The sequence below is a fragment of the Pelodiscus sinensis genome, chromosome 1 (assembly GCF_052426305.1).
Source record: "Pelodiscus sinensis isolate ZL-2025 chromosome 1, ASM5242630v1, whole genome shotgun sequence".
Classification (NCBI taxonomy): Eukaryota; Metazoa; Chordata; order Testudines; family Trionychidae; genus Pelodiscus; species Pelodiscus sinensis.
In genome coordinates, this window is record NC_143052.1 from 234,249,147 (window position 1) to 234,271,517 (window position 22,371).

At 44.7% G+C, this 22,371-nt stretch overlaps 1 protein-coding gene and 1 long non-coding RNA gene across 3 annotated transcripts; one reads left to right on the forward strand and one right to left on the reverse strand.

The window, feature by feature from the left end:
* Positions 1–1,754: 1,754 nt before the first annotated feature.
* LOC142825107 (uncharacterized) lies at positions 1,755–19,523 on the forward strand. The gene is made up of 3 exons (XR_012899619.2): positions 1,755–2,669; positions 17,096–17,239; positions 19,122–19,523. It is a non-coding gene; the product is annotated as an uncharacterized LOC142825107 (long non-coding RNA).
* On the reverse strand, positions 4,225–21,720 carry LOC102456758 (lysozyme g-like). 2 transcript variants are annotated; one of them, XM_006113539.4, is made up of 6 exons: positions 21,462–21,720; positions 17,335–17,418; positions 16,397–16,498; positions 14,712–14,908; positions 5,782–5,920; positions 4,225–4,795 (listed from the first exon to the last, which is right to left on the reverse strand). In XM_006113539.4, the coding sequence occupies exons 2-6, from the start codon at positions 17,414–17,416 to the stop codon at positions 4,662–4,664; spliced, it is 654 nt and encodes a 217-aa protein (XP_006113601.3). In that variant the 5' UTR covers positions 17,417–17,418; positions 21,462–21,720; the 3' UTR covers positions 4,225–4,661. The 2 variants fall into 2 exon arrangements, with proteins under 2 accessions (XP_006113601.3, XP_089631507.1); XM_089775381.1 differs by lacking the exon at positions 21,462–21,720 and adding an exon at positions 17,570–17,666.
* Positions 21,721–22,371: the final 651 nt, after the last annotated feature.

Consider the following 22,371-nt stretch of genomic DNA (forward strand, 5'->3'; position numbering starts at 1 on the left):
AATCACCACCTCCGCTGAGTGAACAATGATGGATGTTGACTGGAACAAAAGCAGATTAGGATTCCCTAAAGAACCTCCACCCAATCTCCTTTTGCACCTTCTTGCGTGCAGGTAAGCTCTCCTAACCAAAATGAATCTGCAAGTAAGTGTGTGTACCCCTAGTAAAATAACAAACACCAAGATATTCTATTCCAACTATTCAGCTGCTTTAGGCTGACAGTTACCGCATACTTCCAGAGAAAGAGAGGGAAGTAGATTTTTTCTCAGGGAGGTGCCTGTCACAAGATCACTCTTTCCAAGATGTAATCTGGAGACACCTCCCCCACAAATGAGAGCGCGAGTCTCCTTATAGAGATTCCCCATTCTCCTAGCAACTCCCAACTTCTCTTTCCCTCTCTTTCTAAACTTTCCACCTTTTTTCCTTCTCTGGGAGGAACAAGAACCTTGCCCAACATAGCAGACCCTTGTTGTTATAACCAAACAAAATGGCAACCTTATCTAATAAACATAGTCAAACCCCTCTTTAATTGGAATGTCTCAATTTAAACAGGAAAATTAAGCGGTTAATGAGCACTCCTAAATGCCATAATATAATTTGTGATGGGGTGAAATCACAAATGACCCATTGGGGGTGATTCCCGAGGTGCTGACAAGGCCACTGCCACCATCCTTTTGCTCTCTGGGACTTCTTGCTGCCCTATCCTGCTGGGCTAGTTCCCTGGTCTCCTCCAGCCAATGCACAGAGCTGAGAATAATGCCCCCCAAAAAGCAATGCAGACACTGAATCTCTAGGTCCAAAGAAAATGCAGTTTTGGGCCCAGCTTCCTGGAATACCACTCCCCAAATAGGATCAACCCTTCCCCCCCGATGAATTATTTGAGTAAGCCCCCTTTAACAACGGAAGGGGAATGTACACACTGACTGCTCCCCCATGTAACAATTATTAACACTGGGTTTGACAGAAAATAAAAGTGATTTTATTAAGTACAAGCAGTAGGATTTAAGTGGTAATAGGTGAGAACAAGCAGAGCAAAGTAGATTACAAACTCAAAATAATAGAAACACTTAGATACTTCTACACTAAAATGTCAGTACAAACTTATTACAAAAACTTACTACAAACTCACCCTAAAATTGTTTCTTTCCTGACCAAGCCTTCCAAAACCAGGGCTGTTCCTCACCCTGGGGTCTTTGGTTCCTTCCCTCGGGTGTGCCAGTCAAAGACAAAAGACTCCTACTTTCCTATTGTTTTTAAAGATTCCCTTAGTGCATAGGGAGTCACCTGGTCTGTCCCTACCAACTACTGCTAAGACTTAAGGTCTTAAGGCCATTTGCATATGATTGTCCAGACACTGATGCCTCCCTTGATGACTTTCATTCACACATTTAAAGTCCATAACGTATTCCCTACTCCATGTGTCTAATTTTACACACAAGAATGATACATACACCAAAAATAAGATAAACAGATCCAGTGGATTAAGACCTGAAGATTGATAGGTTACATGAAGTAATTTTCTCAAAGCACCTCTGAGTTATGTATGTTTATGTCCATAAGTCCATTTCATAAAGGATGGGAGAGGTGAACCGTCACATAACAAAGAAACATAAATGAAGGACCATGGTTGCATCTTCACCGACTACAGACAGGAAACATTTTATGCCAGATATAAATCATTATTGCCCTGTCCCAAAATACCTAACCCGTTCCTACACTGGTCATGATTATTAAAGAACTTCACCAGATAGGACAACTCTAGACACTCAGAAGTGTGACATACAGGAAATGTAGCAGCAATGAGTTCAGTGGTTTTAGGTTGCCAATCCGCTCCAACTGAACCCATTGCCAGAGTTGCTGGAGCATTATCCTGGACTTCAACTCCCTCTATGGAGTATGGAAGTCCAGAGGGGAAGAAGAAGAGATCACATGATGCCAAAGGGCACCATGCTGTGATGTAGCCCTTTACAGTAGAGGTGCTAATGAGTTACCCGTAGCATCAGCATTGGTAAGCTTCCTGCCAAATTCTATTTATTATTGATACTGGAGCATCAATTACCATACAATAGCTAAGTTATTGGCAACGTTCACAATAACTAGATCACAGCTATCCTATTTTGACCAGTTGGTACAGCAGTTAGGGAACATGATAATACATGTGTCTGCACTTACTCAAGAGGAACCTTGTGATTTATTGGAAGTATATTTTTTGCAAAGTCATGGGTGCTATAATGAGGCAATGTGGCTTCCCTCCAAGCCAGAAGGGAAGAAACCACTCTCTCTGTGCACATGGGCATAGCCAGGCCGAGCTTGCCCCAGCCTCTGGAAATGCAGTGGCAGAGCAGAAAGCATAAAAAATGGTGCCTCTCGCACAATTGGGAGTGAGCCATGGAAGGAACCAGATGCAGGCTACTGGCACCTGCCCACCAGCCTCGCAGTGGCCTGCACCTCAAGTGAGGAAGAACTGGAGTTATTGGGATTGCTGCCAGTGGCTGAGTACTCAGATGAGCTGGAAGAGCCAGGCAGCCTGATGCTGAGACAGAGCCAGAGCTACAGGGACTACTGGTGGCTGAGTAGCCAGACAAAGCCAGAGGAGCCAACTGGCACCTCGAGGAACCTGATGCCAAGGAGTAGCTGGATCTGCCTAGACTGCCAGCTTCCAAGTATCCAGGTGAGCTGAAGGAACCTGCCTGAGAGCTCAGATAGGACATAGCCCAAGGATGGAGTTGGACAGCATTAAATATTGTGACAAAGCTCCCCCTCAACCTTGGTGGGTCCTGCTCTTTCAGGTGGATTGCTTGCCACAGAGATTCACAGAAGCCCTCTGTTTAGACACTTCCTCTAAGGCACCAGCTTGCTGTTTGTTGAGCTACTCTTATCATTGGCCAGCATGGGGAAAAGAGGGGCAACTGTAGTATCTGTGACCCTTCCAAGTGGTACAGGCCAGAACAATCCTTTTCTGATACTGAAATGGGGGTGTTGATGGTTGGTGGACCTGGAAGATAGCTAACGTGATGTCAATTTTTAAAAAAGCCTCTAGAGACAATCCTGGATATTACAGGCTGATAAGCCTAACTTCAGTCCAGGGCAAACTGGTTGAAACAATAGTGAAGAACAGGATTATCAGACACATAGGTGAAAATGAGTAGTTTGTGAAGAATCATCATGTTTTTGTAAGGGGAAATCATGCCTTACCAATCTACTAGAATTCTTTGAGGGGGTCAACAGGCATGTGGACAAAGGTGATCCAGTTATCATGGGACAAGAGGCAAGGTCCTCTCAAGGATCAGTTATGGGTTAAAAGGCAAGACACAAAGAATACAAATAAATTGACATTTTTCAGAATAGAGAGAAGTAAATAGGGATATCACCGAAGGGATATCACTGATATTTGGACCAATACTTTTCAACATACTTATGAATATATAATCTGGAAAGGAGGATAAACTATAAGGTTTAAACATTTGCAGATGGTACAAAACTACTCAAAATAGTTAACTCCAAAACTGACTGTAAAAAAGTTACAAAGGGACCTCACAAAATTGGGTGAGTGGGTTACAAAATGGCAGATGAATGCAAAGTAATGCAAATTGGAAAACATAGTCACAACTATACATATAAAAGTTTGGGGTCTAGATTAGTTGTTACCACTCAAGAAGAGATCTTGGAGTGATTGTTAAAAAAAGTTTTAAAAAACCAAAGAGAATGTTGTTATTCCAGCCATTATTCCAGAAAAACAATATTGGTGTCCACATTGCAATTGCATTATTTTGACAGAAAGTTGAAATAACGGATTACTTTTTCCAATATCAGTAAACCTCATTTCATGAGGAATAAGCCCTTTTCCGACAAAGCTTTTTCAGAAGAGGGTATGTGTAGATGCTTCACGGGTTCTGTGTTGAAATAGCTTCTCATCAGGGCCATTCTAAAGTTATTCCTCCCCAAGGCTTCTTGGGGCTCTAAGTCAAGATAGCACGTCCATATTAAGGGAGCCTGCCTCGGACTAATTTTGAGGCTTCTCTGTAGTGTGGATACTATATTCTGGAAAAGCTTATCATATATATAGTAGCCCAATGTCTGTGACTCTGTAACGCTGAAATGCTGGCTTCTTCCCTCTGGGCAGCACTGTTGCCTGACTCATGTCCTTCATCTCTTGTCATGATGCTCGGCTGACTTCTGTGCCGCTCAGCCGCGCCGCCGCCGCAGGGGAACAAGCGGCGCAAGCGGCCATTTGGGCTCCGCGGTCCCCCGAATGAGAGGCAGGAGCGGGAGGAGAAGAGAAAGAGAGAGACAGAGAGGCAGGAGGCAGAGGAGAGCTGAGAGAGAGAGGGAGGGAGGCAGTAGGAGGAGGAAAGAGAGAGACACACAAACACACGGAGCGAGAGACCAGAGGCTCAGGAGAGAAGACCGATGTGGAGAAGAGACCTGAAAATCCCATCTTATGACGGCCTAATTGGCTAGTTCTGAAAGAAGCTTGCAGTGTAGATGTACCCTTAGAATGCAAACCCTTATTTCAGCAAGTTCTCAGTGCAGTCAATGGCCATATTTACATGATTAAGGTTTGCAGGTTCCAGCTTCTAATCTTCCCCAAATATAAGGTCTCTTTCCTGAATTCCTGTTATTGTAAGAACCACAATGTATCTGAAAACAAAAACTCTCATATTCAGTATCCATTTCTCTTAAAATACTTGGCTCGTGCAACTATATCGTTGGCATAGTCATTGTTGGTTGTACCAATATCTGTTTTATCATAGGATTGGACATTTTCTAGTCCTGCATTATAGACAGAAATTCCACCTGAAACAAAAAAGGGGAATTTTTAAAAAGAGACTTAAAATTAAAAAACAAATAAAAATTCCAGCGAGTGGTTCTCAAACCTTTTGGCCCATGGCCCACCTGTCTCAACTCAAATATTTCCAAAACCCATCAGTTGCTAATGGAAACTCTCTGTTAATTATATAATTACATCCGAGCCATTTTGCTAGTGTTGTAGATAGGAAGAATGTTTTAATTTAACCAGCAAAAAAGGAAATATGAATTGAAATTATTAAGCAGATTAAGCTCTTTAACTTTCTTGTGTTAGTTTACCAAACTTTATTTTAAATAAAGTAAAATATTAATTTATGTCCAACACAAAAGGTTTCAACATTGTCTTTATTTATAGCAGGGAAGGGGAAACTTTTTTTGGGTCAAGGGCCACTGACCCACAGAAAAATCAGTCAGGGACCACACAAGTGAAAAGCAAAAAAAAAAAAAGCCCTCCAAAAAACCCCAACCCTCACTGATGTGGCCCCCAACTGAGACACCTTACTCCACTGGTACTCCAGCCCCAAGGACTGAGGGGGACAGAGAAGACTGAGGTGCAGGGCTTCCGATAGGCCAAATTAACTCTTCTTTCACGAGGCATAAAGGATCTGCTGACGAAGGTTTTGGGGTCGGCAGATCCCCGTCTAGACTGCCGCACTGTGCTGACAAACAGCTGATCAGCACAGTGCAGTGGCCATTTTGATGTAAATGAAGTGGCGATTATTTAAATCACCGCTTCATTTCCCTTTGCCAGGTAAATTCATCTACATGGCTCTGTCGACGGAGCCATCTAGTCTAGACACACCCATCTAGTTTCACTGCCCAAACTATGCAAAATAGACAAACTGAATCAGTGGTGAAAAAATGATACTTAGAAATAAAAAGCATTTAAAATATCAGTAACAAAAAAATCTTTAACATGATTTTTGTGCTAAAAGTTCCCTTAGCTCCTCTACTGAATATAGTCTATGCTGTACCTTTCAGCTGTTGTTCCTTGGTCCATCTGGGGAATTTTTTCTGGATTAATTTAATATTATCAGCAAGGATGCCTGTGCCCTGAATGAGGTGCACTTTGCTATTCCATGGTCCAAACAGTTGATGTTTGCGTTTATCAATCTAGAAGGGACAAAGAGAACATTACTTCTGAAAAAGATGATGTGTTTATGCTGTTCTTTCCTCTCAGCATATTCCACATGACATGGTTGAGAAATTAATCAGTATTTCATATTTACTGAACTTCTTGCTGCAATCCCAACACAGACATTAAGGACTAGTACACTGGACTCTTCTAATGAAAAAGGGTTTATCTTAAAATGCGTTTTCTGTGCCATATCACTTATAGCCATTAATGATGATATTCAGCTCTGCTGAGGTGCCTGGTGCTGCCACCATATACCAGCACACTTAAGTCACTATTGGATTATCACTGACAGGCTTGGCAGAAGCAGCCTGTGCTTTAAGATGTTAGGTCAAGGGTGGGCAAAATCTATCCTGTGTGCCAGATCCAATATACAGGGCTAATCCCTGGTGGTCCCCCACCTCTTTATTTACCTATGCCTCTGTAGATATTGGAAGATTGCAGCTCTTGTTGGTCATGCCTTGCAGTTTGTGGCCAATGGGAGTGGTAGGAAGATTTGTCCCAGTCCATGACACTTCCAATTGCTCCAGTTGGCCACATACAGAGAGCTGTAGGCAATGAGAGCTGCAATCGACTGATACCTGCAGAGACACAGGTAAATATAGCGGTGGTGGCCTACCATGGACTAACCCTGCTGGGCTGCCATTTTTTTACTGCCCACCCCTGTGTTAGGTGAATATTCTAAAAATCCATTGTTGTCTCTCAGGTCTTTGTGGGACGAGTTTGTGGTGGTTTTCACCTTGGCCTGAGACTTTTCCCCAGTTAGCTGATGCCACTAAGAAATGGAATTTCATCAAACGAGCAGGGCGATGAACTGAAATGGCTGCCTGAAGCTTGAAGTCTGAGGGGATAGAAATCTACTTCCATCAACTCCTCAGCCTAGTAAACTCCCCCCATAATATGGAGCTTAAGATGCAGAAGGTGGATTTCCCCTCTCTCCCGCCCCCACAAAATAGATCTAACTGGGGCTATGTCTAGACTACATCCCTCTTTCGACAGAGGGATGTAAATTAGACACTTCATAGAATCATAGAATCATAGGACTGGAAGAGACCTCGAGAGGTCATCGAGTCCAGCCCCCCGCCCTCAAGGCAGGACCAAGCTCTGTCTACACCATCCCTGACAGATGTCTATCTAACCTGTTCTTAAATATCTCCAGAGAGGGAGATTCCACCACCTCCCTTGGCAATTTATTCGAATATTTGACCACCGTGACAGTTAGGAATTTTTTCCTAATGTCCAATCTAAACCTCCCTTGCTGCACTTTAAGCCCATTACTCCTTGTCCTATCCTCAAAAACCAAGAGGAACAAATTTTCTCCTTCCTCCTTGTGACACCCTTTTAGATATTTGAAAACTGCTATCATGTCCCCCCTTAATCTTCTTTTTTCCAAACTAAACAAGCCCAGTTCATGAAGCCTGGCTTCATAGGTCATGTTTTCTAGACCTTTAATCATTCTTGTCGCTCTTCTCTGTACCCTTTCCAATTTCTCCACATCTTTCTTGAAATGTGGCGCCCAGAACTGGACACAGTACTCCAGCTGAGGCCTAACTAGTGCAGAGTAGAGCGTTCGAAATGGCGTTTGTTCAAAAGAGCGCCATGATGTGATTATGCAAATGAAGTGTGGGATATTTAAATCCCCACTTCATTTGCAATTTCGAAGTGTCTAATTTACATCCCTCTGTTGAAAGAGAGATGTAGTTTAGACACAGCCTAGGAGTGTTTCTTGCTCGCTGTGTGAAGAAATCTCTCAAGTTCCAAATGAGCACATGGCTGCCAAATCAGGAAGAAATGCCAGGGGCTGAAGAAAATCAAATGGCTACCAAAACTGACATTTGGAAGTTGATCTCTGAGATTATGGCCATAAAAGATGATCTGATAACTAAGCTGCTAGCAGTAAAGAAGGAAGTTATTGCCATAGAAAATCCAGCCACTCTTCTAGAGACTGGCCTCAGAGAAGAAAGTGAGAGGGAGACTGAGAGCTGTAGAGCTACACAGTATTGATGAAAGAAAGAGGGGCATCTTAAACTGGATGAATCAGAAGAGAGATCATTAAAGGAACATCAGAATTAAGTGACCGCCTGAAACTGCTGCAGGACAAAACCCATTCCTGTTTGTGAAAACTTTAAGTATGGAGTTGTGAAATCTGAGCTCTCTGGAAAAAGTGAAAGTGGAGAGGACATGTAGGGCATTGCACCTTCCAATCTGGGCCTAATAATTATAGACCCAGAGATTAGAGCCAGGGCCTGCCTCTGTTGTGCACCCCTGCCTCTGATGGCATGATGAGCATGAGGTTCCATGTGATGAGGGAACGCCATTTTAAAGAACACATGGTCCTGCCCAGGCATGCATGAACTTGTATGCAAAATGCCTAGTACACGCTGTCTGATGTTCTATCTGCTGCTAAATATTGTCCTTGCTGGTAGCCTCAGCTGCTACGATTGGACTGCTATCCTCGACAGAGGCTACTGCAGGGCTCGCTGGATCCTGCAGAGAGAGGTTACTCCTCTTGCTAACGCAGAGCAGGAATGGTGCAGCCAGCCAGTGTGGACAGGTGGAGCAGCAGCTGTGCAAGGTGTGAGTAGCTCAGTGGCAACAGCTGCCTGATTCTTTCATTTTTCTGCGCTGTGGGAGGGAAGTCACAAGGGTGAGCTAAGTGTCCGGTCCAAGGTTAGGAGTTCATCCAGAAGGCTCATTCTGGTCTTGGAAATTATGACCTAAAAGACAGGGCTGCCATTTCAGATTTTGGTGGAAAGGGGAAAATTTAACTGCATTTCCCAGGGCTATTTTCTACTCTGTCAATAGTGCACAGTAACTTAAAAATTAGCCCCAAAGTAGCCTGATCTATTTATTTAAACAATTTTTAACACTATGGTCTATATCTTTAAAAAGAATCACTATCTAGAGTATTATTTAATGATGGATGCTAGCAGCATAGATCTATAACAGACACATTTTGGCAGTCCAATCATACAAATTGTTCAGATTGGCTTAGGGTTATGTTCCCTAAAAGGTTTGTGCAACTAGTTATGATAAATAGAAAGGATTAAGTTGGAAGGAGTTTTCTAGTGCAGTGGTTCCCAAACTTTTTGGCATCACGCCCTCCTTTTTGATTTTTGAAAAACCCTCACGCCCCTCCCCCCCAAAATAGCAGCAAAACTTGTTGAGGGAAAAAAAAGGAAAAAAGGAACTGAACAGGGCAGCAAAACTTGATGGGGGGAAGAGGCTGGGTTACCTCGCGCCCCCCCCCCCCAGAGTTTCTTCATGCCTCCCCCCAGGGGGGGCACACCTCCCAGTTTGGGAACCCGTGTTCTAGTGTGTTGCAGTAAGTATTTGATAAAGTAAACATCACCTCCATGAAACTCACTGATATGTACTCAGGTTTGTGAGACTCTGCTACCCCCAGAAATGTTAAACAGGAAGTACAACAGAAGATAAGACTATTCACCTGCTGGAAGAGGAGATACAGCAGAAAGCTGCTCAATTGCTGTTTGAGGATAGAAGTTGAGGGGTAACAGCTCCTCAGAAGGTATCTAGGAAAAATGTCACAGAAAAGTGCCGCCCTGCTCTGGGGAGATTTGGTAAAATCCAGGCATTCACAGAGGAATCTGTTTCTCTGCCACAGCCTATGGACCTGGCCCAAATCTCATTGTTGGCAAGGATGGACTCCTTCAGACAAGTGGAACTAAATGGTGGACTAAATGGCCACACTGGGGTACTACCATTCACTAAAAAAGAGAGTTGGAAAAAACTGGAAAACTGGAAAACTTCAAGAGTATTTAAACCCTGGTTAGAACTAATTAATATCAATCTTTGTAACCAGCTTTCTTACACACACACACACACACACACACACACACACACACACACACACACACACAAAGGTCTGCATATGACACACTGGGAATAGGAGCTGTATAGATAAATAATCCCAGAGGAATGGGGATAGAGGGATTGGGAGACAGAGGTGTGTTGGAGAAATAATAGTGAAAGCAGAGATTTTTATAGATGAGTATAAGCACTGGAGAAACTGTAGTGAAAGAGTCTCAGAGGGGTAGGGTAGCCTGTTAGTCTGTAACTGAAAAAAACTTAAAAAACAACGAATGGTCCTGCAGCACCTTAGACTACATTTTTGGTTAGTCTCGAAGGGTAAGTCTAGACTACATGGCTCCGTCGACGCTTCAATAAAATAAAAATGGCTGCCGTTCTGTGCCAACAATCAGCTGATCTGGCACAGCGCAGCAGTCTAGATGGGGCACGGTCGACAAGGGAAGCCCCCGGTCATACCGGAGTGGTCGACAAAGGCTTCCCTTGTCGACCGCGCCGCGTTTAGACTGCTGCGCTGTGCCAGATCAACTGATCGTCGGCACAGTGCAGCAGCCATTTTAATTTTAATGAAGCGGGGATTATTTAAATCCCTGCTTCATTGACTATGCCGGGTAAACTAGTTTACATGGCTCTGTCGACGGAGCCATGTAGTCTAGACGTACCCTAAGGTGCTGCAGGACCATTCGTTGTTTTTTGTAGTGAAAGAGGAGATTTTATACACCTATGGTTATTAGCTAGTATTGAAACACAATTTGTAACCAAATATCGTTAGATATTTTACCAAATGACCCTTTGGGATCCTCCTGGGTCTTCCTAATAGAATTGGTCACACAAAAGGGAAATGAAGAATGAATCTCTCATCTGCTATTAACTACTGGGCTACTGATACCTCTTAGTGGACAAAAGAAATAGTGCAGCCCTCGAGGAATCGTTCAGAAATATGGGAGGGTGTATCTGTTATGTACCCAGCCAAATAAATCAAGTATAATAGGGTATGTCTACACTACAGCGCTAATTCGAACTAACTTAGTTCGAATTAGTTAATTCGAACTAAGCTAATTCGAACTAACGCGTCTAGAACTAAAAACTAGTTCGAATTAGCGTTTTGCTAATTCGAACTAGCATGTCCACATTAAGTGGACCCTGAACCGGACTTAAGGATGGCCGGAAGCAGTGCCGGCAGGGCATCACAGGAGGACTTAGAGAGTGGAGATGCTGTCTCAGGCTAGCCGAGGGCTGCGCTTAAAGGGACCCGACCCCCACCCCGGACAGACAGTTCTCAGGGGTGCCCCGCTTGCAAACCAGTCCTGGCTTGGAGTGCCTGGAGTGCCCACACTGGGCACATCACAGCACTCGGCCATCAGACCGGCTGCACTTGCCGCAGGCTGCCATCTGGGGAGAGGGGGCAATTGGGGGGGCTGCAGGAGAGCTTCCACCCCCAGAAGCCCGCAGAGCCAGCCCAGTCCTCCCCATCGGGGGCTCGTACCCCATTCCTCCCTCACCTCCTTCCACTTACCCTTCCCTCGCCCCTTTTCTTGATGTACAAAATAAAGGACAATTGTGTTCCAAAATGGAATCTGTCTTTATTGAACAAAACTGGGGGAGACTGGGAAAAGAAGGTGGGAGAGGGGAAGAGAGAGGCTGGGAGAGGAGAGGGCAACTAAAATGATCAGAGGTTGGGAACAGGTCCCATATGAAGAGAGGCTAAAGAGACTGGGACTTTTCAGCTTAGAAAAGAGGAGATGGAGGGGGGACAGGATAGAGGTCTCTAAAAGCAGGAGTTGGGTGGAGAGGGTGCATACATAAAAGTTCTTCATTAGTTCCCATAAAGAAGGACTAGAGGACATCAAAGGAAAGGAATGGGTAGCAGGCTTCAAACTAGTAACAGAAAGTTCTTCTTCACAAAGCAAAGAGTCAACCTGTGGAACTCCTTGCTGCAGGAGGCTGTGAAGGCTACAACTAGAACAGAGTTTAAAGGGACATGAGATCAAGTCATGGAGGTTGGGTCCATGGAGTGCTATTAGCCAGGGGGTAGGAGTGGTGTCCCTGCCCAAGGTTTGTGGAAGGCTGGAGAGGGATGGCACGAGACAAATGGCTTGGTCACTGTCTTCGGTCCATCCCCTCCAGGGTCCCTAGGGTTGGCCGCTGTCGGCAGACAGGCTACTGGGCTAGATGGACCTTTGGTCTGACCCAGGACGGCCATTGTAAGCTCAGGGCTCAGGGTCGGGGGTCTCAGTGGACCCCCTTGATTTTCATGCACACCTGCTCCTGGGTGGCCAGGCTGGCAGCTCTCCTGCCCTAGATGGCCACTTTCCTGTGCCTCATGCGGAAATCGTGGACGAGGTCCACGATGTCCGCACTAGACCAGGCGGGTGCCCGCCTCTTGCGGTCCCGGGCAAGCTCCCGGGAGCCGCCAGCCTGGTCCCGGGAAGAGGGGGAGGGCTGGGGGGCATCGGGTGGCTGGCTCGAGCCGTGCCAGGTGCAGGGTCTGCTGGCTGGGTGCTGGCAGGCTTGCACCTGGCACGGGCACCGTAGCCAGCCTGTGCCCCTTTAAGGGGTCCGGGGCCGGGAGGGGGGCAATAGAGTTTCCCTGGTGTTGGGCAGAGTGGCCACCAGGGAAACCTGGGGAGGGCTAGCCTCCCACTAGTTCGAATTAAGGGGCTACACACCCCTTAATTCGAACTAGCTAGTTTGAACTAGGCTTAATCCTCGTAAAATGAGGTTTTCCTAGTTTGAACTAAGCGCTCCGCTAGTTCGAATTAAGTTCGAACTAGCGGAGCGCTAGTGTAGCGCCTATGAAAGTTAGTTCGAACTAATGTCCGTTAGTTCGAACTAACTCTGTAGTGTAGACATACCCATACTTAGTTGTTTAGTTACCATTTGTTCAACACTCAGGGCACGTCTAAACTACATGCCTCCGTCGACGGAGGCATGTAGATTAGCCAGATCGGCAGAGGGAAATGAAGCCGCGATTTAAATAATCGCGGCTTCATTTAAATTTAAATGGCTGCCCCGCTCTGCCGATCAGCTGTTTGTCGGCAGATCGGGGCAGTCTGGACGCGACGCGCCGACAAAGAAGCCTTTCGTGATCGGCACAGGTAAACCTGGTTTCACGAGGCATACCTGTGCCGATCAAGAAAGGCTTCTTTGTCGGCGCGGCGCGTCCAGACTGCCCCGATCTGCCGACAAACAGCTGATCAGCAGAACGGGGCAGCCATTTAAATTTAAATGAAGCCGCGATTATTTTAATCGCGGCTTCATTTCCCTCTGCCGATCTGGCTAATCTACATGCCTCCGTCGACGGAGGCATGTAGTTTAGACGTACCCTCAGATTACATCCACCTGCAACAAAAGCAGCACAGCTGTGCTATTATGTTGAATACTAGCCGATATACCCAGTTTTGCTCGGGTCTTTAACTGAAATAATGTTTTGATGTTTTTGGAAAATAAATGAAAAACATCTATGCTTTATTTCAATTATTATATTTTTTTTTAAATGAAAGAAAATTAAAGCTGGAGTCAGGGTTCTGCATCAAGGAGAGAGCCCTAGGGCAGAGGGTTGGGAGGTGTAGGGGGGTCAAGACAGGAGTTGGTAGCCTCAGGGCAGGGGGAAGTAGGGTGGACTCACAGGGAAGGAAGTGGGGGTGCAGAAGTCAAGGCAGGTGGGAGGTGCAAGACTCAGGGCAGGGGGCTCAGGACAGGAGACTGGGAGGTGGGGGAGGGCTTATCACAGACACCTTCCCAGGGGGCCATGGCAGTGCTCTCTGCCAGCAGTTCCTCTCGAGAGGCCAGGGTTGCACTTCTGGAGGGTGGCTCTACCCCGAAAGGGTGGATCCGGGGCTGCACACTCATTGAGTGGGGGTTGGGGCTCTGCAGTCAGCCCCAGTCTGCAGCTACCCCCCACCCCAGCCTACAGTTGCTCTGAGGGGTGGCTTTGCTTGGAGCAGTAGCCACCCTGTCCTGCAGCCTGTGGAGGTGGGTGGTGCTTTTGGGCTGGCCCCACTCTCCAACAGCTCCTCCACAGCCTGCAAGCTTGCAGGGGGGGAGGAGCTCCATGGTGGGCTGCCCCCTTCTCCAGCCCCTCTGCCCCACAGTCTGTAAGCTGTCTGGGGAGGGGCCAGGCTCTGGGGATTGCCCCAACTCCAGCTGCCTCCCTCCAGCAGCCTCCTATGGCTTGCATACTGTTGTGGGGGGTGGGTGAGGCTCTGGGGGCTGCCCCCTCCTTCCCATGTCCTACAGGCACTCCATAGTTGGGGTGGGAGACTCTGGGCAGGGAGGCTCTTTACTCATCTGGAGTCAGGCAAGATGGAGTCCCAGCCCTCATGGCCACTGACTTTGTGCTGCCCCCAGTGGCCATTCTCAGTATTGCGTCCCTCTTCTCTGTGTCTCTCCCTTTCACATCCCTCTCTTCTCTGCTGCCTCCTTTTCCATGTTATCGGAAATAGTCCCATTTCCGGTACTTTCCGTTGTCCAGACACAACCAAACCCTGACTTTGGTTTCAACTGAGAGTAAGATAAAGCTGCAGGCAAAATTGGGTAGTCCTAGCTCTTATGGCTTAGGAGGAGCTCTTGAACAAATGATCGAACAGATGCACAGACAGACACATTCCAAAATAGATAGACAGACAGACAGACAGATGGATAATCCTTCCTAAATAAATAAATATTAAAAACAAGAAATAGAGTTTCTGGGTGGAGGGGTGAAACATTCAGGCTCATTAGGCACTTCCATGAACTCATGGAAATAATTGATGTTCAAACTACAGCATAAGCAGCAGCCTCTTTAATGACAGGTCTGACATACCCCCGAGCCATGAGCTGATGCCTCAGCAATAGCAGTGGGCCAAATTTCATTCTTTGCCTAAGCTGCACTATTGAGAAATGCAACTGGCTCCCTGCCAAGCAGTTGGCTGTATGCTTAGTTTATTGACAATTACTGACCTGCATCAAACCAAATTTATTTCCACTTTCATCCCAGCCATCCTTTAGGGGGGTTCCAGCATTTGACTCTCGGGAGATGATGCCAGTGATCACAGCTGGATCCATACAAATTGCTCTGCTAGCGTTCTTAATGATGGCTTTATAATTATTCATAGTAGGTAAGTCTTTCTCCGCCATCTTTGCTGAAGCATTAATTCCTGGAGTAAGTGGGAGAGTAAAGATGTCTCCTTAATAACTGTTATATCAGCAAGAGATTTCTTAAGTACAGAGCTCCGTTCTACTCTCTGATAGCCCTTGTCAAGTCATGTGTATTGTGCATTTTGGATTATGAATTTTAATAATGTCTCAAGACAAAAAAAATATGTCTTCAAATAATGTACAGAGTCTGGATTTAATTCTCAGGCCTCAAGGTGAAGGTGAAGGGGCTTGCTGAGCAGATAGAGCAGAAGAATTAGCGGCTGCCTGTCATCCTCTGAATGATGTAAGGGTGATGGTGGCAGTAGTTGAGAGGAGTCACATCTCCCCTTTATGGCCAGAAAAACAGGACTGTAATATGGGGCTTCAAAGTCGAGAGGTGGATTCAAAATGATGGAATTCTTACAGGTAGAGGCAGAAGACTTATGCTGGGAGAACTGTAATTTGAGATACATCTCAATAATTGCACTTTCCTCTCAGTTTCATTTGGCATCTGAGCACTGTTTCTTCCCACATTAGGAGGAAATCTCAATTCTACTCAACATGGGGAGGATTGGCATTAAGTCTGATTGTATTTGTAGAGTAAAAGACTAGGGAGCTCCTTCTATTTTTACCAGCAATACCAGATAAATTGTTGATCTGAGGAGCATGTAGTCGGTGTGAAATAGTGAGAACTCAACACAAGTCTGAGAGTCAGGAATTTCTTAGTACTAATCCCAATTTTGGCTTTAGAAATTTCAGTTGGGCCAAAGTTTAACAAGTAATTGTTAAATTTGGATGTTCCAAACAGGGACACCTTGAGCCTGGTATTTGAGGGTTCAGAGTAGGACAGGGTATTTTACATGCTTTATGAAAATAAGCTTATGATATGAATATGTCATCATTACTAATGTAAGGTGGCTCATGTAACATATAATTGGAGATGTTGTGATTAACTGAATATGATTATCCCATTTGTATGCCTGTATCATTTAGGTAAATGAAGTTAGCAATGTTGATGTGATAATCTGTAATTTCATATTTGCTACTTTGGGTTGCATCCACTGCTGACACTGCTTGGTACAGTGCCGATGGCCCATCAGCAAGAGACAATGAACTGTAAAAGAGCTTAACTGACCTATCACACGGTGCCCACAGTTCCCAATCCTTTTAATTAGAGGCACTTACATGAGTGGTTCTGAAAATCAGCCCCTAAATGGTTCATGTTGGGCACCTTAAAAAAAGTCACTCGTGGAAAAAACTAACTATCTGTTTCTGGGCCAAAATCATTTGCAGTGAAACTCCACTGAAGACATTGGTGTTACGAAATTTTAGTGTAAGTCCTCCTCTCTGTCTCTGTAAAATGAGGACAATGGTGTTTAGCCAAGAGGAATGTTATGAGGTTTAATCAATGAATGCTTGCAAAGTACTTTACAGAAGTGAAATACTGTGCATCATTGTGATGACTCTGTGTGCTAAAATACAGCAACCAAACAGCAGCCATTACTCACCACAGTAGCTTAAGCCTTCTGCTCTTGCAGTTTTACAGGAAGCCCCAGTGGTATCAATTTTGTTTATGTCACCATAGCATCCAGTCTGACTTTCAGAAGTACCTGAAAAATTGAATGGAGATATTTTAATTTAAGGACTTTTCATAAACATAAGTAAAGTGAAAAGATTCAAAGTCATGAATCAGACACTGCTCCGCTCTCAGATGGGTTCTGTGTCATAGGTTGTGGGATCTGGGTTGAATTTTCTGGGAGTGCAGAACTTGCTAGCCAGGAGTCAGAGCCTCTGTGAAGGAGAAGTCTTGTGCAAAGTGAGATCTGTTTTAATTTGGCTCTAAAAGAGGCTAAAAATGAAAACCTATTTCCCTCTATATCAGGTGCCCCTCACGCAGAACATCCTATTACCACTTTTGGCAAGAGTTGCCACTTCTTGAAAGAGTTACCCAAATTAGTCAGAAATGGTTTATTTATATTCCATTTGCTCATGAACCAAACTCATTTGTCCCATACAAGAAGCAACAGAACCAGCTTTTATTTTTGAAGCCCTGGAATTCGGCCTCAGTTGTTTGGACACACAAGGGACAAGCAGCCCAACCCTTCCTCCCTGTTGGCCTGTGTCCTGCATGAGACTGTGGGGAACTGGTCCTTTGCTTGGCTGTGGGAAATATTTTATCTTTTTATCTTGGACTTCTTTGACTCCAGGTGCCAGCAGGGAGCAGAGTCCCAAAGAGGCAAAGCCAGAGGCTGCACCCCAAATCTGGAGCCAAGGCTACAGTCAAGATGCTGTCCAGAGAAGGATGTCCAGCATGAGAGAGGGGTTTCCTTCCTCCCAGGGGTGCCAGAGAGGTAAAACCTATCCCACATCCCATCCCCACAATTATCTACTTCCACAGTTGCTTTGGCAGTGAGCTAAGTGAACTAGAAAGAGACTCCAGACTCACCAATGAGGCCCAGAATCATCAGTGTGAGTAGCATGGGGATGGTTCTTCTCAAGCACCCAAGAGAGTCTGAAAATAAATCCATGTCTGCATAGAAATCAAAATATCTAAGTGAGAAGAAGTGCTGTTGTCTGACCCTTCCAGAGGGTAATGATGACTTTAATGATGGCTAATTGATCAGACTGTGATATGGTTCTTCCCCCACTCTTTACATAATCTCATAGAATTATATACTCACATCCTTCCTTAAGGACCTTGTAGTATGATACAACAGACCAGCTTTGTCACTAGCGTGCCACTGTGTCTGATGGACCAAGTTCCTCGGTGAGCTGAAGGGTTAAGCAGTGGAAAACAGATAGTCAGGGGTGGCCCGTACATATAGGTGAACTAGGCAGTCGCCTAGGTGCCAAGTTAAATGCCAAATGGTGGCGCAATATCATTGAGGGATTTGGAGGTGGGGGCACCGATTGCATGGTTTGCCTAAGGCGCCAGTTGCTGGCAGCTAGTCTAGGGCCGCCCCTGCGATAGTGATGCAAGAAGCCCAGAAATAACTCTTAACCACATGGTGGCTGCCCTATTATAGGCCGGCGCACCATCAGCTCATGCTCCATGCCCAGATTTAGCCTTTTCACTCACCTACTATTGTGGTGTTCAGATTTGATAGGATAACATACTGATCCATGTAACTGCCATCCAAGCACATTATTGTATCCATTATACCCTTTCTATAGTTGGATTGGTGGTTAGTATTTTTGATGTTCCTTGTGGTAGCATTTACTGGTAAATTTTAACTCCTTCTGTTGAGCCATCTAAAGGTAATTGTTAGGCCATTTATCTAGAGTTCAGCCTGTTATACTTGACTATATTTATGCTAATTTGCTTCAGCTAAATGTCTTACAGCAGAGACGGTTTTGGGGTTGGGGGCCACCAACCCACAGAAAAATCAGTTGGGGCCACACATAAGTAAGATGCAAAACAAACAAACCTTAAAGATCTGGTGTCCAAGTGAAAAGGAGAAAAAACCTCTCACAGACATGTCCCCCAACTGAGATGCAGAAAAAATAAAGATGCTCACCTCACTCCTCTCTCAGCCCTATGAGGATGGAGAAAAAAGGCACCAAGGTTCAGGGCTTCTCCCTGGGTCTGGAGTAACTCTTCTAGGAACCGACCTGGCCCTGGTAGATTTTGTGGGTCCCTCCTAACTTTTAGGGTGGGGCCAAAATACTAGGTTCGGTGTGCAGGAGGAGTTTGCCAGGGAATGGGCTACGGCATGGTGCAGGTCTGAGCAGGAGATACAGTTCAAAAGAAGCATGGGGGTGAGGGTGCAGGAGCAGGCTGGGGAAGGCAATGCAGCACTTGAGCTGACTATGCCAAAAGCAAGGCAGTGAATATAACAAAGGGCAGCTAGCCCATGTGCGCTACAGTACAAAGAAACCATGTTTGAAATGATGGAGTGTTGCTCTTGGCTGAATGTGCAAACACTGAGACAGAAAATAATTCTGTATATAAATACTAGGACTGAGACCATAACAGTAGGTCTTCCTTTTTCACACAAATTAGGTTGTTACACTATTGAAGAAAGCTAGGAGAATAAATTCAGAATCAAGATGCAATAATTCATCTTTGCTGACGTTCGTAATTCATTTTTTGTGACCAATCTTAATGGCTCATTTATAATACAAACCCTAGTATGGGCACCCGCATGACACCACAATATGCCAACATCTTTATGGCTGACCTTGAACAATGTTTCCTCAACTTTCGCCCCCTATCACCGCTACTTTACTTAGGCTACAACGATGACATCTTCATCATATGGACCCATGGAAAAGAGACTCTTGAAGAATTTCACAAGGATTTCAACAACTTCCATCCCATCATCAACCTCAGCCTGGACCAGTCCACATGAGAAATCCACTTCCTGGACACTACAGTACAACTGAATGATGGACAATTCTCCACCACCCTATACTGGAAACCCATCAATTGCTACATTTACCTTTCTGCCTCCAGCTTCCATCCCAGACACATTTCTCCATCTATTGTATACAGCCAAGCCCTAAGAGACAACCAGATTTGCTCTGATCCCACAGACAGGCTGTGTCTAGACTACAACTCTCTGTCGACAGAGATGTAGATTAGGCATGTTGAAATTGCTAATGAAGCAGGGATTTAAATATCCCGCACTTCATTATCATAAACACGACCACCGCTTTTTTTTCGAAACGGAGGGTTTTTTTTTAAAAATGGCAGTCTAGACGCGGATCTTACGAAAATAAACCTTTTTTTGAAAGATCCTGTATTCCTCAAAAAATGAGGTTTACAGGTTCTTTCAAAAAAGGGTTTATTTTTGAAAGATCTGTGTCTACACTGCCTTTTTTTTTAAACTGTTTTGAAAAAAAGTGGCAGCCATGTTTATGTTAATGAAGCGTGGGATATTTAAATCCCTGCTTCATTAGCGATTTTGATGTGCCTAATCTACATCTCTCTGTCGACAGAGAGGTATAGTCTAGACATACCCACAGAGACAAACACCTACAGAATCTTTATAGAGCATTCCTAAAACTGAAATACCCACCTGGAGAAGTGAAACAACAGATTGACAGAGCCAAAAAAGTACCCAGACATGAACCACTTCAAGATAGACCCAAAAAGGAGAATAACAGAATTCCACTTCTTTTTGGCTACGTCTACATTGGCCCCTATTACGAAATAGGCATGCTAATGTAGCACTTGGGAAGAGGCAAATCCGCGGGGGATTTAAATATCTCCCGCGGCATTTGCATTTTCATGGCCGACGTTTTTTTCCGGCTTGGAGATAAGCCGGAGAAAAGCGTCCAGACTGGCGCGATCCTCCGGAATAAAGCCCTATTCCGGAGGATCTCTTATTCCTACTTGCAAGTAGGAATAGGGCTTTATTCCGGAGGATCGCGCCAGTCTGGACGCTTTTCTCCGGCTTATCTCCAAGCCGGAAAAAAGCGGCGGCCATGAAAATGCAAATGCCGCGGGGGATATTTAAATCCCCCGCGGATTTGCCTCTTCCCAAGTGCTACATTAGCATGCCTGTTTCGTAATAGGGGCCAATGTAGACGTAGCCATTATGTATAGTCTACAACTCAAACCCCTCCAACACATTATACACAATCTGCAACCCATTTTGGAAAATGATCCCTCATTCTCAGAGGTCTTTGGGGAAAAGCCTATTTTCGCTTACAGACAACCCCCCCCCCCCAACCTGAAACGAATTCTTTCCAGTAACCATGCTACACAACCACATCATAAGCATCCAGGAACCCAGCCCTGCAATCAACCGTGATGCCAACTCTGCCTACATATCTATACAAGTGAATTAATCACTGGAGCCAACAACATAAGCTACCAAATCAAGGGATCATTCAACTGCACATCCAGTAATCTGATCTATGCCATCAAATGCCAGCAATACCCCACAGCTATATATATTGGACAAACTGGACAGTCCCTACGAGAAAAAATCAATGGACACAAATCAGATACATGTAAAGGGAACATACAGAAACCTGTTGGACAGCATTTCAATCTACCTAATCACTTTTTAAAAGATCTCCAGGTGACTGTCTTGTGGCAAACAGATTATGCCAATCAAATACACAGAGAGGTGTTGGAATTCCAGTTCATCCGCAAGTTCAATTCTCATGATAATGGCCTCAATCGAGATGAGGGATTTATTGAAGGTGCAAACAGCTCTTTGCGTGTAGATTCTTGCATCAGTACCCTCCCTATTTATTGCCTTTGATCCTTATCTGCTTCATTTTAACTATCCAATCTTCAGGAGCTTACTGATTGCCAGTTCTGCCTTCCTGTTTTTCCCTTTGATATTTCCATACTGTCTGCTCCTTGTTTCCCGCTCCCCCTCCTTTTTTTCCTTTCCCTCTTCTTTCTCCCCTATTTATTTTAGGTCTGCACATCCTAAACTCAAAACCTCAGTCATCTGAAGAAGTGGGCTGTGCCCACGAAAGCTCATGAAACCATCTATATGTTGTGTTAGTCAATACAAGTGCTACCAGACCAGTTTTTGTTTTTTAAGGATTTTACTAATGAGTAGAATAGAGATTAGGTCCCGCTCTGAATAAGCTTGGTAATACACTCACCTGTTTTCAGTTTCTCTGCTCCTAGAAAATGGTTGTTTTGTTTTGAAGACCTTTATATACCATGGAAGGTTCCTTCCCTCTATTCAAAACAACTATATCAGCGGTGATTAAATAGTTTCAAGTTTATAATTAAAACAAACCAGAGTCTGTCATTATGAGACTTGATTTAGGAAAGGTGTAACCCAGTAGCAAGATTTAAATTTCAAATTTGGCCCATCAGATGCATTGGCATGCTAGAGAGAGGCCTGTTGTCTCTTACCACCACATCCTTAAGGAAGGGTATGAGTATGTAATTTTAAGAGCTTATGTAAAGAATTTCCCCTTCCCCATGTTCTCTTTTTCATTCGCTTCCTGTCCCTGCAGTTGGTGACAAAATCCAAAGCAAAGCAAAAGCAATGAGGAGTTCTGTGGCACCTTAGGGTGCAATTGCACAATAAGCTGCACAAATTGAGCTATGTCAATTGTGTAACTCATTTAAAAATAGTTTATTTTGAGTTTTGGTGCTTGTCTACCCAGCACTTATTTTGAAATAGAGCACTCTTCCTCTGACTTCCCTTATTCCTCATGCAATGAGGGTTACAGGAATAGGAGTAAGAAGTCCTCCAGCTTGACAGTATTTCGACATGTCGAAATAACTGCCAGCTGTGTAGATGCGGACTATGTTATTTTGAAATAATGTTGCTGCGTAGACATTAGAGGCTAACGCATTTATTAGTTAATAAATAGTTACTAATAATTACTAAATTAATACATTTGTTAGCTGCTAAGGCACCACAGGTCTCCTTCTTGTGTTTACAGTAAGGGTATGTCTACACTACCCCCCTAGTTCGAACTAGGGGGGTAATGTATGCATACCGAACTTGCTAATGAAGCCCGGGATTTGAATTTCCCGGGCTTCGTTAGCATAAAG